The sequence below is a fragment of the Cuculus canorus genome, chromosome 1 (genome assembly GCF_017976375.1).
Source record: "Cuculus canorus isolate bCucCan1 chromosome 1, bCucCan1.pri, whole genome shotgun sequence".
Taxonomy (NCBI): domain Eukaryota; kingdom Metazoa; phylum Chordata; class Aves; order Cuculiformes; family Cuculidae; genus Cuculus; species Cuculus canorus.
In genome coordinates this window covers 147,109,937-147,125,564 of record NC_071401.1, presented here as the reverse complement: position 1 = coordinate 147,125,564, position 15,628 = coordinate 147,109,937, and the positions used below count along the sequence as shown (strand labels likewise).

At 35.0% G+C, this 15,628-nt stretch overlaps 1 protein-coding gene across 1 annotated transcript in view; it reads right to left on the bottom strand.

Annotated features, from left to right (window-relative positions):
- Positions 1 to 551: 551 nt before the first annotated feature.
- SLC41A2 (solute carrier family 41 member 2) overlaps positions 552 to 15,628 on the bottom strand; it is a 59,211-nt gene continuing 44,134 nt past the window's right edge. The window contains exons 9-11 of the mRNA XM_009561982.2: positions 14,484 to 14,615; positions 13,395 to 13,543; positions 552 to 2,549 (exon numbers count right to left, since the gene is read on the bottom strand). Of these exons, the coding sequence (XP_009560277.2) occupies positions 2,364 to 2,549; positions 13,395 to 13,543; positions 14,484 to 14,615 (467 nt within the window). The 3' untranslated portion in view covers positions 552 to 2,363. The remainder of the gene's footprint in view (positions 2,550 to 13,394; positions 13,544 to 14,483; positions 14,616 to 15,628) is intronic.

The following is a 15,628-nucleotide window of genomic DNA, read 5'->3' as shown; positions in this document are numbered from 1 at the left end:
ATTTTACTCTCAATCATGCAATGAATTTTCTTATTCTTGAAGTACCAAATTCTTGCATTACACATTTCCATAATTTACTATTTCCATGCTCAGATTATTCCAGTCTGCCAACATATTTCCCCTTTTCAAATTTAATTGAATTTGTCCCATTTAATATTTCTTCCCCAATTCTGCAATCTAAACAGTCACCCACTTGTCAGCAGACCAAACCAGCAGTTGTTACTTATTTACCGGGAAAACATTTAACACACCGAGGATACTGCTATGACTGAACACTGGTTCAGTGCTATGACTGAACACTGCAATGCCCTCACACATCACATAAGCACAGATTACAAGTATCTCAAGCAATTTTAATTTGTTAAGAATCTTGCAATTCACTAACAAAAGGTCTTTAAGATCCAGTCGCTCTAACAAGAAAAGTGCTTGAAATGGCAGCTTAGTTGATTCAGATGGCAGTTCTAGCAGAATAAAAAAATTGCATCTACATGTGCACCAAAAATAAATGTGCATTTTGGAAAAAATAATAAAATTAAAAGAGTTACATCTAGTCCATTTTAAACAATTTAATAGGAGTATTTCCCACAATGCTACATACAAGGAATTATTTTAAATAACATTAACAGAAACTATGAAAAGTCAGAGAACCTGAAATTAGGAAGATTTCATCTTTCTCTCACATAATCAGAGACATAATACATATGATTCACTCAAACAACTATATTATCATAACTGTAAGAAAAAACTTAAACAAAACTGTTTAAATGAGGGAGCTAAAAGTCAGGCATCTAAAATCCATGTGTAGGCACTGAATAGCTGGTTTAATTTTCAGAATTGCAAATGCTTTTCACTTCCACAGAGTTTAAGGTGACCAACACCTATAGAATTCTAGTTAACACTTATCCACATAATTAATCTGAGTAGGCCCAGCAAATTAAAAGGGATTTATAAGCATAATTCACATGACTAATGCTTGCAGGATTACAACATAAGCTGATATAAGGATTTAATTATCTAATTTAAGTCTCAAAATATAAAACTTTCAACCACAACACTTAAAATATGAGTTGTTTATTTAATTATGCATCTGGGATGTATGCTACAGTCTTCAAAAACATATACTACGAGAAACTCCCGTTAGATTTTGAAGCAGAGCAATTAGTACATTTTTGTCAAAGTGGCAACCAGAGTCCTCATAATCAATGTATTATTTGAAATATTGAGGTATACAAATAATTCAGAAGCAGTCATTTTCCTTATTGACCATATTACTTTGATAGTTTGGAAACGGAAATCCTATTAGCAAAGACTCCTGTTTAGAAATGGATGACATAGACAGCTCTGGAATTTTAGAAGTTTTATGTAACTTCCTAAGTGTCTAAAAGAGGAAACACGATCTCTTATACCCCAAGTTTTAATTAGGGGTCAGTATTTACATTTGAATCAACACCTCTAAATACTTCATTAAAATCAGGATACTGGCCATTACACCACCATTATATCAGTTAGTTAAACATTTTTTTCAGTTGCTAAATGAAAATACACTTTCCAGCACAAGGAGTTTTAATCATCCCTCTGTTATTATTGATAAGGTCAGTGCATATTATTTGTCTTTGCTATGCTCTTGCTCTCATAAATAACAACAGCAAAATGATTAGGTTGCTCTTTTTAGCATAAAGAAAAATGGCTCAGTCCTGCAGACACTTTTCTAGTGTCTAATCTTATAAATGCTGATGGTCATATTAATATGCATAAAATAAAGCTTGTGACAAAATGTTTAGACAGTCAGGGTTCAAATCACCATAACAGGTATTATTGATATCAAGTCTGTAATGGTCAGAGAGCTACCGGCCTGAAATTGCAAGATAAGAACATATCATCAACTAATTAGGTAATGTCTGTGAAACTGATTCATCTTAGGTCTACTAACCACTTCTGTGGTAAGATAAAAATACATACCCACTTTGTTCCTGGGAGGGAAAGACAAGGCAAGCCACCCACTGGGTCTTGCACTCCTTTTCTGAATGAGCAATTAGAGATTGTTCTGATTTGCAATACAGATAAGGAATTGTTCTTTTAAAAGTGCAGATCTTTTAGAAATTCAAAACTTAATAAAATCTAATCTGCCCTTCACTGTGTCTACTCAGGTGATTTTACTAGCAGCAATCCACCTTGGTTTCAGAGGAAAAGTCTCATAGTTCCATCCTATAATTAAAAAATCAAACTAAACTAAAATCACTAAGGCTGTTTTATATCAGTGTCGACTTGGTTTACTTATACCAAGTGAAAAATCACTGTGAGAAGCTTCAAGTAGAATGGTCTTGTCAATATTCCAGGAAAAGCAATTGCATTCATTGGAATAATTAGTCTCCCACATCACCATCTCTGTCACCTATGAGCCACAGAAAATGAAAACCTATAGCTAGTAAGGCAGTTCCAAGCAGATCTCCCAGTGCAGTAAGATAAGGGATAGAAAAACTGTCAGGATCTTTCCCTTTTTTCCAGAAGTGGTGCACCATCCAGTCAGCAATCCACAACAGAGTAAATACCTACAAAGCATCAAACAAACAAAATCTACATTATTATCACAGAAGTTATACTGAATGGAAATAAACAGTCAACATAATTGCCTCTTTAGTATTTAGCACTTAGTACAACTGCTTTTGAAAAATACAGAATAAAAGAATCATTTAGGTTGGAAAACACCTTAAAGGTCTTCATCAAGTCCAACTGTAAATCTAACACTAAGTCCACCACTAAACCCTATCCCTAAGCACTATACTTATGTCTTTTAAACACCTGCAACGATGGTGATTTAACCACTTCCCTGGGCAGCCTGTTCCAATGCTTCCAAATCTTTCAGTGGAGAATTTTTCCTAATATCCAATTTAAATCTCCTCTGGTGCAACTTGAGGCCTTTTCTTTTGTCCTTTCACTTGTTAATTGGGAAAAGAGACTGACACTCGCCTTGCTACAAGCTCTATTCAGGTGGTTGTGGACTGCGGTAAAGCCTTCCCTCATCCTCTTTTTCTACAGAGTAAACCCTAGTTCCCTAAGCAGCACTTGTTCTTTAGACCCTTTACCAGCTTCGTTGCTCTTCTTTGGACATGCTCCAGCACCATAATATATTTCTTGTAGTGAGGGGCCAATGAATAATTAATATAAATGAATTTCAGACTAAAACTCCCCACAGCTAGAGACAGGGACACGTAGCCAAGTTTTCTCAGTCAATCATATGCACAGGTAGAAGGAACACATTGAATCACCGATAGCATTCTTCATCCTGCCTATGCTTGAGGACTTCTGAAAAGGGCAAGAAAAAGCAAAATATCCAAACAAATGTGAATGCACTTATTGCACAAGACATCGCTCTGTTTATCAGAAGAGCCTAAGTGAGATCTCAAGATCACTCAGAACCTTGCCAAGGGAAGTTGTGGCTGCCCCATCCCTAGAGCTGTTCAAGACCAGGTCGGATGGGGCCTTGGGAAACCTGATTGAGAGGGATGTCCCTGCCCATGGCACGGGGGTTGGAACTAGATGATCTTTAACGTCCCTTCCAGCCCTAACAATTCTGATTCTATGATTCTATGTTGCTCCAGATGAAAACACAGGCTAACCCTTGTTTCCACAGGTCTAGAACTGCACTGAAATCAAACATGATACAAAGAATACCAGACCAGATTAAAACCAGTTCCATCTTAATTGTATGAACTGCAAAAAAATGGTCTAGAAGCCACTTTTATTCATTAAATAACAGCTTCAGACCTTCTGTAGTAAGGCATACCTGCAATTTATTTTATGAAATTGTCACTCCAGGCTGAATTTGTCCCATAGCAGAAGATCTCATTCCCAACTGTGAATGTCTGAACACTGGAGAGGTTTGAGCTAAATACCACAGGTATGCATAATCATTATGCCATTTTAGAAAAGGATTCTTTTAATGTTGCATGGCTGTATGATAATAGATTCTGTTCCAGTGGAATCATGTGGTGTGACATGGCACGAGATGAATGGAGAAAAGATCACTAACTGAGATTCCATTTCTTGTCTATTCTAAGGAGCTGCTTAAAATGAAATAAACACTGTATTTTATGTATTTTTAGTTAATCAGATCTTTAGGAAGGGCAAACTTAAGACACTTACTATCATAATTAATTTTTTAAAAATACTATGTATATTTAAAGCAATATGCAGCATCAAAAGTAGTAAAAAGTACAAAATTCACATTTTATTTAGTAAATGATCAATTACTGGTATCAAAAGCATCTTTCTAAATGTATGCACTCATTTACTGATGTTGCTCCACAATACAAAATACAGTTCAATGGATGTTACTAAAATCATGCTGAAGAAGTTTTTCAATTAATCTTGGCCTAGCAAAATGTGTTAAATAACAAACCTGAATTTCTAATTAAAAAAAAAAAGGAATATTTACTTAATGAAAAATGCATGGCTTATTTATATAAACATATCTTCTGAAAAGGGAACTCTGTAGCCTAAGCTAATTATGCAGGTTCTAGGTGTGCTGACTGGAATCCAAACAAATATATTTAAAACAGATGTTTTCTTTGGAAGACTATCGGATTCTTTGAGTTGGCTCCTTCTTCTAACAGAGACAAAAAGAAGCCTGTTTATAAGAGATACTGTACATTAACATCTCCTACAGGATGTACACGGAAGACTCTGTAGCGCCTCACATCAACAATAGTTATGTGTGTTCCACATGATTAGAAGATGAGAGCATCCATTCCAAAAATAATTTATAATGCATTTATATAACACAACAAATTAGACACAACATACACAGTTCAATTTAAATGACAGTATAAGCTTTTGGGTCTTAAAAATCATGACGTGAAAACCTTTGTTTTGTCTATGTATTTTCCACCCTACAACAACTGGAGTGCTGTGAAAAATAGATAGTTTGGAAATGAAGTTTTATGAACCTTTCCAAATAATTATTTTTGCTATATTAACTGATGGGCGCATAATAGCTAACACAAATTATAACAAACCTCAGTTTTGCAAGTAATAGGAAAAAAGTTATAGCATATTATAGGAACTGCTGTTTATAACAAGATATGATGGCAGTTGGGAAATAGTGCTTAGAAAATATGTTTTTATGAGACTGAAGTTCACCAGGCTTTATTTTGGTAAAGGAATAATGCTATTAATCATCACACATCTGCATGGCTAGAAACTCACTAACATCTAAGAATTATACAGATCAGTCTTTGCAAATGGTTACTTGTTTGCTCACAGTAGCTGGTGTTGCAAGACAGAAGCCAATCACTGTGATTTAAATCTTTAACAAGATGTTGCTTCTTATCAATATTAAGAGGGAGCGATGAAAGTCATCAATCAACTGTTATTATTTTTAAAAAATAAGCAAAAGCCCTACTTATGAGTTCACTAGACTTTTTTAAAGTAAGACAGTCATTGAATTTAAAGTGATAAGAAAAGTCACTCCCAAAGATCTGACATGTATTAAAAGAAAAAAAAGAGAGAGAGAAAATTCATATAAGAGACATTATGAGACTTACAACTGTAGCAGCACAACACCACGTTTTCTGGAGTTTATCAGTGACCTATACTTATTTCAGTAAAATCACACAGATGGCATAGCAGCACAAATACTGTGTACTTCTGCTCAGCACTCATGTTATGAAGAAAGCTTTCCTAATTCAAATTAAAAACCAGCTGGTTTTGAGAGAAAAAAATAAAGGGATTGAAATTATAGAAAAGCCTAATAAGATAGTAGAAAAATTATCTGTTTAGCACAAAATGCTGTAGAAAAGTGATAAGAAAAGTCTGTAAATATATGCAGAACTGTTAAAGATGTGAGCTAGTATTTTGAAATTGTTTAATACACAGAGGAAGAGAACAATAAAGTGGGTTTTTTTGCAAAAAAGAAGAGATGAGTAGTAGTAGAATTACCAAACAGAGTGCTAGGAATTCTGCCAGACTGAAGAATGAAATAACCTGAAGGTTTAAGAGAGGTAAAGAATAACTAAATATCTACATACATAAAAAGATCTGTCTAAGAAAAGGGAGAGACAGTATGATCATTGATCAAATTAAAAAAACCCAGAGCAAGGACTACTAAAATATAGGTGAAATTCCAGATGCTTTGGTATTTTAAAAGGAACAGCATGCCAGGTGACTACTCTTCTCAGAAAAAAATATAATCAAAATTGAGGAAAACGAAACTAAAGGCATCATCAGTTTTATTTCTAAAAAGACCTATCAATAACATCGGCAAAAAAGGTCGTCAGAAGACAGAAGCAGCAGAACATAGCGTTAAGAACAAGAGGGAGGGAGGGAGGAAAGGGCAGAGGACAAATGTAGTCTTTATCAACCCCTACCGATGAAGAATCTGAAAATAAGGAGTTTAAGTACATGTATTTTGTACAACAAAGGACAGAAATAGAGAGTAATGCTAGATATTGAACTTTTTGATTCAAATTATGAAAATCAGATTGAAACTTAAATTGAATGTGAATGCTTAAGTAAGAGTGAGCCTCACTATATAAAGCTCAAACCTTATGATTGCAAGACTAGAAATGGAAACATTATACAACACAAAGCCGTTTCTTCCTTTGTTATTGGAAACAAAATTTGCTTTCATTCTTTGCAGGTCTTTAGATACAAATAAGAAGTTTAGCTAAAGAAAAGTTATTTTGGGGCTTTTGCATGTAGGAAGGACCTCTAAAAGCTATCTGCATTTTCTCATGGAATTAATTTCTCATGACTTCTGAAAAAGGAAAAGAATGAAACCATTTTTAAAATAAACAAAAACTCTAACCTTCCTAGAGCCTAAATGATGTGTGGCAGGATGCTATAATATTTGTATTGTTTCTTTCATCTAGCAAGAGCATATTTAATCACTGAATGCATTTCAAATTAATAGTGATAAGAAGTACAACATTCAAATTCATAATATTTGTAAAACCGGTTTGAATCTTTCATATTTACATTCATTCATACATCAGCTGCTGTGATTAGTGAATTTCAACATCAGACTGGCAAGGGAAAGTTTGGGTTACATTTTTTTGACACAGTTTTTATCAAAATTCACTAAACTATAAGTCTAGTATGTAGAACCAAGACTTATTGTAAGTTTATTTTGCATGCCTTAGATGGACAGGATATCCTCCATGTAGTACTGACTATTCACCTTAAAAAGTTTCCGTATGAAGATACATTACAAAATAGTTTCATTCTGCTACTTTAGACAGGAAACACAGATGCAAATAAACTGTGGTAACCTCTTCTGAGGTTTAGTTTAGTTCTGCTTACTGTGAAACCTATACTGAGTCAAAATTCACCTATAATGTAACTATGACAAGAACCTGGTATTTACTGCATAAGAAATCTCATAAATCCATGAAATTCAAAGGTAAGTTTATTTTTTGTTTTAATTATGAGTGAAAAACCTCATTTAAGGATCTCTAAAAATTACTGTCTCCTGACTCTGACATTCCAACTAGACTTGTGGTTTAGGTCTTCTAGTGGGTTTAACCTTTCATTAGGTTAATTATTAAATTATATGTTACATTTCTCAGATTTTAAATGGCTTTTGATGTCTTCACGTGAAACTAAGTACTAACTGTAAAGGACTCATAATAGATCTACACTGAACTTCCTTGCTTAATTTCTATTCTCTACAGCCAGAATTCTCTAGTCAGTGAACTCTCAAAATCATGTCTCTCAAAATCATCTCAAAAACATGTATTTTTCAAAAGAAGTTTATCTCCACTGTCTTCTCATGTAACACATCTGGTGTGCATAATGTCAAGGGGGAACAAGTCACTATTTCCTCCAAACATACAGAAATTTTCTTTAATGTCTGACTGCAAAGAAACCACTGAACAGCAAGTTTTTCTTGTTCTTGCTCGCATCGTAGCTCAGTGGTTTTAGCTATGCTATTGTATCCAAGTATCTGGACAGTATAACATAAATTTATGCAAGACTAAAACCTCACCTAGGTAAAAACAAGGATACCATTTTAACTGAAGTTGTTTCTAAAATAATTTGATTATATTGACATAATTTTGCAGAAGGAAATTTTTTTTTATTCCACATTTTAAATCCAAATTCCTCAGACTGCCTTCTTGATTTCTTTGTAGCTTTGCCAGACATCCTGGTTTGACCAAGCCAGTCCTAATTTCAGGCTGTTTGTCAGATGTCTGAATGAGGAGTGCATCCCAGACCCTTATGTGTTCAGATATGTTCAGTCTGCACTAGCTGTAGCACAATGCAGTGTCATGCAACTTACATAAGCACCTCAAGTTCAGCCTACTGGAGGCAAAAAAATGAGATATCCCTGCTAATGACTCGGTAGGAGCCAAGCTTCTACCACAGATAGCAATGTGCCTGGAAGTGAAGGAGCAGGACATGCCCACATTCAGATTCCAATTAATCGGACAAGTCTGCTTTTAATGCTGTAATGAGAAAGTGTTGAACATACAGAACGGTCCAGGTTTGGACTTCAGTTTTCATATTTCCTCGAATCACGTAGTCTCTTTAGCAGTTATACACTCTACATTTCAGAAATAAACTTTCCTATTAAAAAAAGCTGTATTTAAAAGGCATCAATATCTTCCCTACAAACACAATATTCTTTATTTCTGTATAACGTACAGTCTTCCCCACAAGTTATTTTTCCACATCAAAGAGGCCCATACCAGCATTAGAATTCTCACACAACTGAGAAATACAAGACATTTTTGATGTGAGCAGGAAGTCATTATGAGCATTGCTGAATTCTTAGTTTTCTATTGCCCTAAACAGCCCTGAAGCACTGCAGAAGTTACTTCACAGCAGTACACATCTGACCTTCATGGGATAAGAAAGACTAGATTTTGAAATTACTTATTTGCTTGGCAATAGCTCTGGGAACCTTCTATTGTTTGTTTATTCCACGAGTCTTTAATGTAACTGTGTGCTCAGATTTGGTTAGGAGGTGTGAAAATTCCTCAGAGAGGGCGTTTTACTGGCTCAGTGAGAACATGAAAAACAAAGGCCACCTTTGAACACTCAGAGCCCTCAGTCAGGACTGACGGCTTGGCAATTCCAGTGCTGCTCTCATTCTGTTGCAGGTTGACAAGACAGAGGATCAAACTTTGCTCAGTACACAGCCTCATACAGTTAAAAAATATTTTGTGCCTTCTTGAGGTATAAGAGGATAACTGTTTTTCAATTAATATATTCTTTGTTGATCAAACTCCAGATTGTAACTGCACGTAGCATACCAGGATGTGCTCACAGGTGACTTGCTTTTGTAAAATTTTCAAGAAAAGAGTACTCCTCCTAAATCGAGGCCACTCAACAAATTCAAAACACGTTTCAAATCAACATACTGGTTTACATTCATGCACATTGGCTTGACCAGATACTGCACATTGCATTATGTGAAGTTCCGTGCATACTTACAGGGCATGACTCCCTAATAATGTAACTTCTAAAATCTTCCTTTGATGCTGCTGTTCATAAACAGAGAACAAACTCCTTACTACAGAGCTAATGCAGACCTTTTAAACTCAAGCCTAAAAGCTCCTGTTGAATACAGATTAATACATATATTTGTACAGTTTTCCCCAACTTTATGAAAATATAATTGTGAAATCCTAGCCCCTCTAAAAATAAAGGGAGTATTGTCTTGTATTAATAAAACCAATTTATAAATTTACTTGAAGAACGCTTCAAGTTGGACTTATGATCCAACTTATGGTTGGACTCGATGATCCAGTGGGTCCTTTCCAACCTGGTGATTCTATGATTCAAGAATATGTATTTATTTAAAGAATAGAAACAACTGTACTTTTAAAGGTAGGAAAACAACATAAAACAGTTGCTGGGTTTTCTTAAGTGTAGAAACCCCTGTTCATAAAGAATCAGAGAGAATGCAGATCATAATGATCATATTATTTAAAATATCTTAATTTAATGATTTTAAGAAATAGCTACATATTTAGTGAAACTGTACTTTGTTTTACTACATGGCATATTTTTGGTCAATAGTAACTAAATCACACTATTGCTAATGTACATCCTGTCATATTAATTATTTATTTCCCATAAATACTTCAATTAAATGTCATGCTGGGGAGAGAATATCTAAGAACAGGTCAGGAGAAGAGAGGAAAGAAGCTGGTAGGCATGGGTGGTAAAAAACAACAATCAAACAAGTATCAGAATTGGATGAAAATGAAGTTAACTATCCAATTGGAACTTCAGTAGTAGTATACAGAGCTTGCAATGCAAATAGATTCCAATTTATCACTTTTGGAAGAATGTTGAAGTCTGAAAAATCTTGTTAAAATGCCAAACAGAATTCATATTTATGGTATAAATTTATACTGTAGAGGTAATGTGGAAGAACATAAACTAACAGCGGAAGAGAGAAATATAAAAGTTATAATTAATGATTTTGTATTAACAATTCCTTAATTTTTTTCTGCTTACTGTAACATTCCAGTGCTACTTTTGTCATTTCCCTCCTTCCTCTCCATTTTAAACAAACTAGACAATTGGAGATAATAGATCTTGCAGTTAATTTAAAATCTATTTCAGTTCACTGTAAAATATATCACTAAATAATTTAACATTTTACAAGAGTCACCTGAATTTTAAAGACAGAAAATTTACTTTGTTCCTGCTGTTGCTTTTCAATTTAGCATTAATTTTTTAACATAGTGAAACAAATGTAAATAAGTGGTATATTGCCACAATCATTATTCATCTACTCTTCTCCCCCCATCAGCTAAACATAAGTAAGGAATTGGAAAGGGCAAACTAGTGATATCAAACATCCTCAAATGCAAGACTGACCATAATTAACTTTTACATTTGGGAACCACCATAGTCTATTATATTATCATCTACCGCCTCAAAGACAAAAGATACAGACTGCTCAAATGCAGGCTTGTAATTTTTTATATCCATTTTCATATGCCTTCCATGCAAACTGAAAATAAACATGAAGTATAAACATCAAATATATTATAAAAAAGGTCTAGAATGCAGATCTCTCACTGCTCGTAAGACTCCAAATGGATTTCTTTTCTTGATAATTGAAATGATAATAACTAGCTGTGAAGTTTTTCAGTTTTACAGCAAAGCTGGAAAAGCTCTCCTTGGGAGGACAAAAATATAGAAGAAACCTGGGAAAATGAGATCAGTAAGTGTTGGCTTATGCCAAAAGAAATGGTAGCTTGAAAACTGTTCTTTACCATAACCAGGTGCGTAGATGATGGCACTGAAAAAAAGTACAAATGTATAAGCATTTTCTTTGAGAAAGATGTAACTTAAAAGCACACAACCACAGTAGGGAAGTGCTTCAGACTGACAGAAAACTAAAATATGTTCTAGATTTAAAGGTCTAGAGTTGCCTCTGAAAATTTTAAATCTGCTCTAATTAGAGGTATCAAAACTACAATAATCACTACTAGAAAAATGTTAGAATAATCAGAATGGCAGAAAGAATCTATTAAATATTTTCAAAAGGTGTTAAAAGGCATGGGATTCCATGAAAATCTGTCAAGACCCATGAGAAGTTAGAAGTATGCACTATTCTTACTCAGTTTTGAAGTAAATACACATCAAACTGTCTGTTATGGCTAAAGGGAGAAGGTAAAGAGAAAAACATAATCCTTAGAAAGAGCAGGGGAAAAAAAAAGAAGCTTCATGTCTGCTTTATAGGTGAAAAGTCAAGCAAATTGGGTCATAGGGACCACCATGGAGATGCATGACTGCAAAATCCAATACTCTAATCAGACTAATCATTTATAAAAGTCAACTTCACGCGTGTATATGTGCTGATGATGGGTCTGAACTGCTGTATGATCTGAAAAGTCCTGCCCTAATGCCTTACCTTGGTTTTCAACTGAACTTCTGCATTTCTCACATCTTACCTATTCTTCTGCCGCTGAAGAAAAGGTTTGTAGCCTTTGTATTACAATTGTAGTTCTATAAGTAGGAGGATGGTATGGATTTCACATGGATTTATGACTTCAAGTTCATTCTCACATGACATCTTTTAAGCCTAATAGTGGCTGAAATCACTCTGCAGTTTTACCTTCAGTAGAGGCATTAAGAGGGACTCTTTCCTCAACCTGTTTCCGTAAAGCTTATAGGAGTTTGGTACCACTAAGAGAGCCAAGACTTAGAAGAACTTGACTGAAATGAGCTAAAGGATTCAAAAGTTATTATGAAGGACAGACAGACAGAGTGAGTGGATTAATAGCATCATTTCATCAGCAGAACACAATATAAAACAAATGATAAGGCTGGAAGCTAGGGAGAGATATGTGAGAGCAAAATTAAAAATAATTTATAACTTCAAGCACAACATGCTCGCTTGCAAAGGTAGGAACTTTACCATTTACAGTCTACCAAAGTGGTATAGAATTCTCATAGAAATTAAAATAGTAACAGGTTTGAAATTTATCTTTATTGAAATAGCAGTGTGATAAGCACAGAAAGAAAATTCAGAACTTTAAAAATCATAATTTTTATTAAGGATTGACTGAGAAGAATGTTGTCTCTATTTTAAAACTCAGTTGGTCACATTTTTAGAAGTAATATGTATATTTAACTTATAGATACTTGAACTGTATTTTTATTATGCAATACGAACAGTCAATTTTTGTTTTTAAAGTGCAAGGAAATATCATAATTCAGCCAAGTTTTAGCTAAGAAATGGCAGTGGATTTCTTAAAATTCTCTGATTTTTTATTACTAATTTCTTTAAGTGAATTTATTTCACTTTAAGACATTGCTATTTCAAAAGGCAACTTACAAACCTTGCAGGGTTTGAACAGGCCACTAGGTAAGACCAACCAAAATAATGTAAATATGTTTGACAACTATTGCAGTTACAATTTCTTGTACAGTGATCACTGTCAGACTCTTCAACTTCAGTAAAAACTAAGAATTCACTAAGCAAGCCGTAACATTCTCATCTACTGCTTTTTTTGACTACGTTAACTAAAACAGTAGTGTGAAACACTTCAGGAAAGTTCTTCGAGAGTTTTCCTTGATATATTCATTATACATAAATGCTAATTTTGCTTCTCTCCATCTCCTCTCTAGTTGATTAAAATGATGGGGGTTTTAGATGTAACAGTTCCAAGAAGCATGTGAAAGAGAAAGTGCAAGACGCATGACTGGGAAATAATGCAGTCAAGTGTCTTCTGAAAAGCACTCACAATACAGATACACCTGTGTAAGCTGCATATGTGTGGAGATAATCCATTACTTCAAAAACGTGCTGAAAGTCCAAACCCATAGCTCCTTGTACTACTCATGGGATTTCCAAAGATCAGATGAAACATTATATTCTTCAAGAACTTGATTTTGCAAAAGCATTTTCAAGTCATACTTGTTCTTACCTGTAGTAGAGCTGCAAACAAATATACTGCTATGAAGATCGGAGTTAAGGAAGTGTGGCCACTTTTCATTAAGTGGATAGTGTACAAGAATATCAAGTGTCCAGGAATAACCAAAAGAAGCAGAACTTGGGCTGATTTGTTATTTACTCCTGCAATTAAAAAATCCAAAATTCAGTTATGTTCTTCAATTATTATACCAGATTTTTATTAATTTTAATATTAAAAAAAAACAGTTTTGGAATTCCACAACATTGACTAGCATGGAACAGCAGGCATTATTTTTTGCTAAGAGAATCCTTGAGGATTTTCACTGAGGGAAAAAAGCCACTTCTGGTATCTGCCAGAAAAGTTAAGTAGGACCCTTCCAGAAGAGGGTGCAAATACCAGCTTCTCTTCTGAAGCTGCAGCAACCTCCTGAAGCCTTCCTAGGAAGGAAGATATTTTGGACACCATATTCAAGACATTCTCAAAAGTACCTTATATTACTAAAAAGTAATCCCACATTTACCATTTTCTCATCTGTCCCAATTCGTTTCATAAACACGGAAGTGTAATATAATCTTGACACATTACATTTCACAACAGTTCCTTCATTATTAGGAGAGGGGACAATCAATACAAGGGAGGAATAAGCTGTGAAGCAAGAACTTAGAAAGAAAATGGCAAATGGGAAATGGAAAGCAGAGACTTGGCTTAGTATAACGTTAGAGGAAAAGTCAACAGGAGATTAGTTTGAACTTCTGGAGGTAAATGACGAACATTGGGAGCAGTTGAACAAGCTAAGGAAAGCTGCAGGTTGAAATCCTTCGGAGTGAGTATCACCACTGCCCTGCCTCCTAAGTCCCTATCTTTAACCCTTGCCAGGGTTAAACCTTTGTCTGTGTTCTTCTCTGTGCATCACCTCCTGCAGGGAGTTCCTTGTGATTCTAAGGAGCAACCAGCTGCAGGCAAAGGAAACCACCAAGCCTTTGAATTGCATTCACCAAGTTCAGTTTGTTGCCATGTCTCACTGGTGTTAGTCTGCCATACAGGGGGGAAAAAAAGGAGGCATGTGACAGTAGGTTTAACAGTTAACTGACTGATACACACCTGTACCGTAATAGGTTTTGCATGGATAATAGCAACCCTTGGCTTCTTCTGGCAGTTCTCCAGGAATGCTGTGTAAATGGAGGTAGGTAGAAATTCTGCTAGCTTGAATAGCTACTAGATTACCACCAATACCTGAAATACAAAAGGGAGAAAGCAGTAAATTTTCAAATATTTTTTGTCTCTAGTTAGCAAATTTTTTGCAAACATACCAACTTCCTCTCTGTTTAACATAGCCCTCTACATATAAAAGTTAAAAAGATAAACAAATTTAGAATGTATATTAGCTAAGGACAATCTAACACCAAGAACTAAAATAAGTCAAAAAACCTGAGCTGCAGTTTGGTGTATCACTGGATATTTGGAATATCCATACTGGAAATTTGGATATTATGAAATCAATTTTAATTCATGATAAGTGCAAAAGATTCCTCCAAAAGGTTCAATCTGATGCTTACTCATAGGTGAAAATTCCTTATTGCTCTCTCTTCTTTGGAAATCCCTCAGAAGTACTACATAGCTTTGTCACTGCTGCCTCACCTTCCTACATCAGTATTGCTGCACGTAAAAACAACGCAAAGCAGATGCACTCACTACCACAAGCATAAATGCAGATTTCATTCACAGAACCATAGGGCTGGAAAAGACTTCAAGAGTTTGTCTATTCATTTCCCTCTTCACAGAGCAGGATTAACTCTAATCTTCTGCCATTCATAATTCAGATTGAAAAGACAAGTGTCTGAATAAAAAGACAAGTGTCTGATTTTTAAAAGAATAGTAGTGATGGAGATTCTACCTTCTCCATGACAACAGTTGATATATTTTCTACTAGAAAAAGAGATTTCTATGAAACAAACCACCCTGGGATGGGAAGAGAAGCAGCTGGCATTGTTACAAGGCCACTGCCTGTAACCTCTGAAATGACCAGGGGATATCCTTAATGACTGGAAAAGGGCAAATGTCACACCCATCTTCAGCAAAGCATTCGACACTTTCCCACAGCTTCCTCTTAGACAAACTGGTGACTTACAGACTGGATGGGTAATCTGTGAGATGAGTTGGCTAACAGGCTGCACTGGGAGGGTGATGATCATTGGTTTTTACTTGAGCTGGCACGTGGTCACAAGTGGGATCCCCCCGCAATTGAC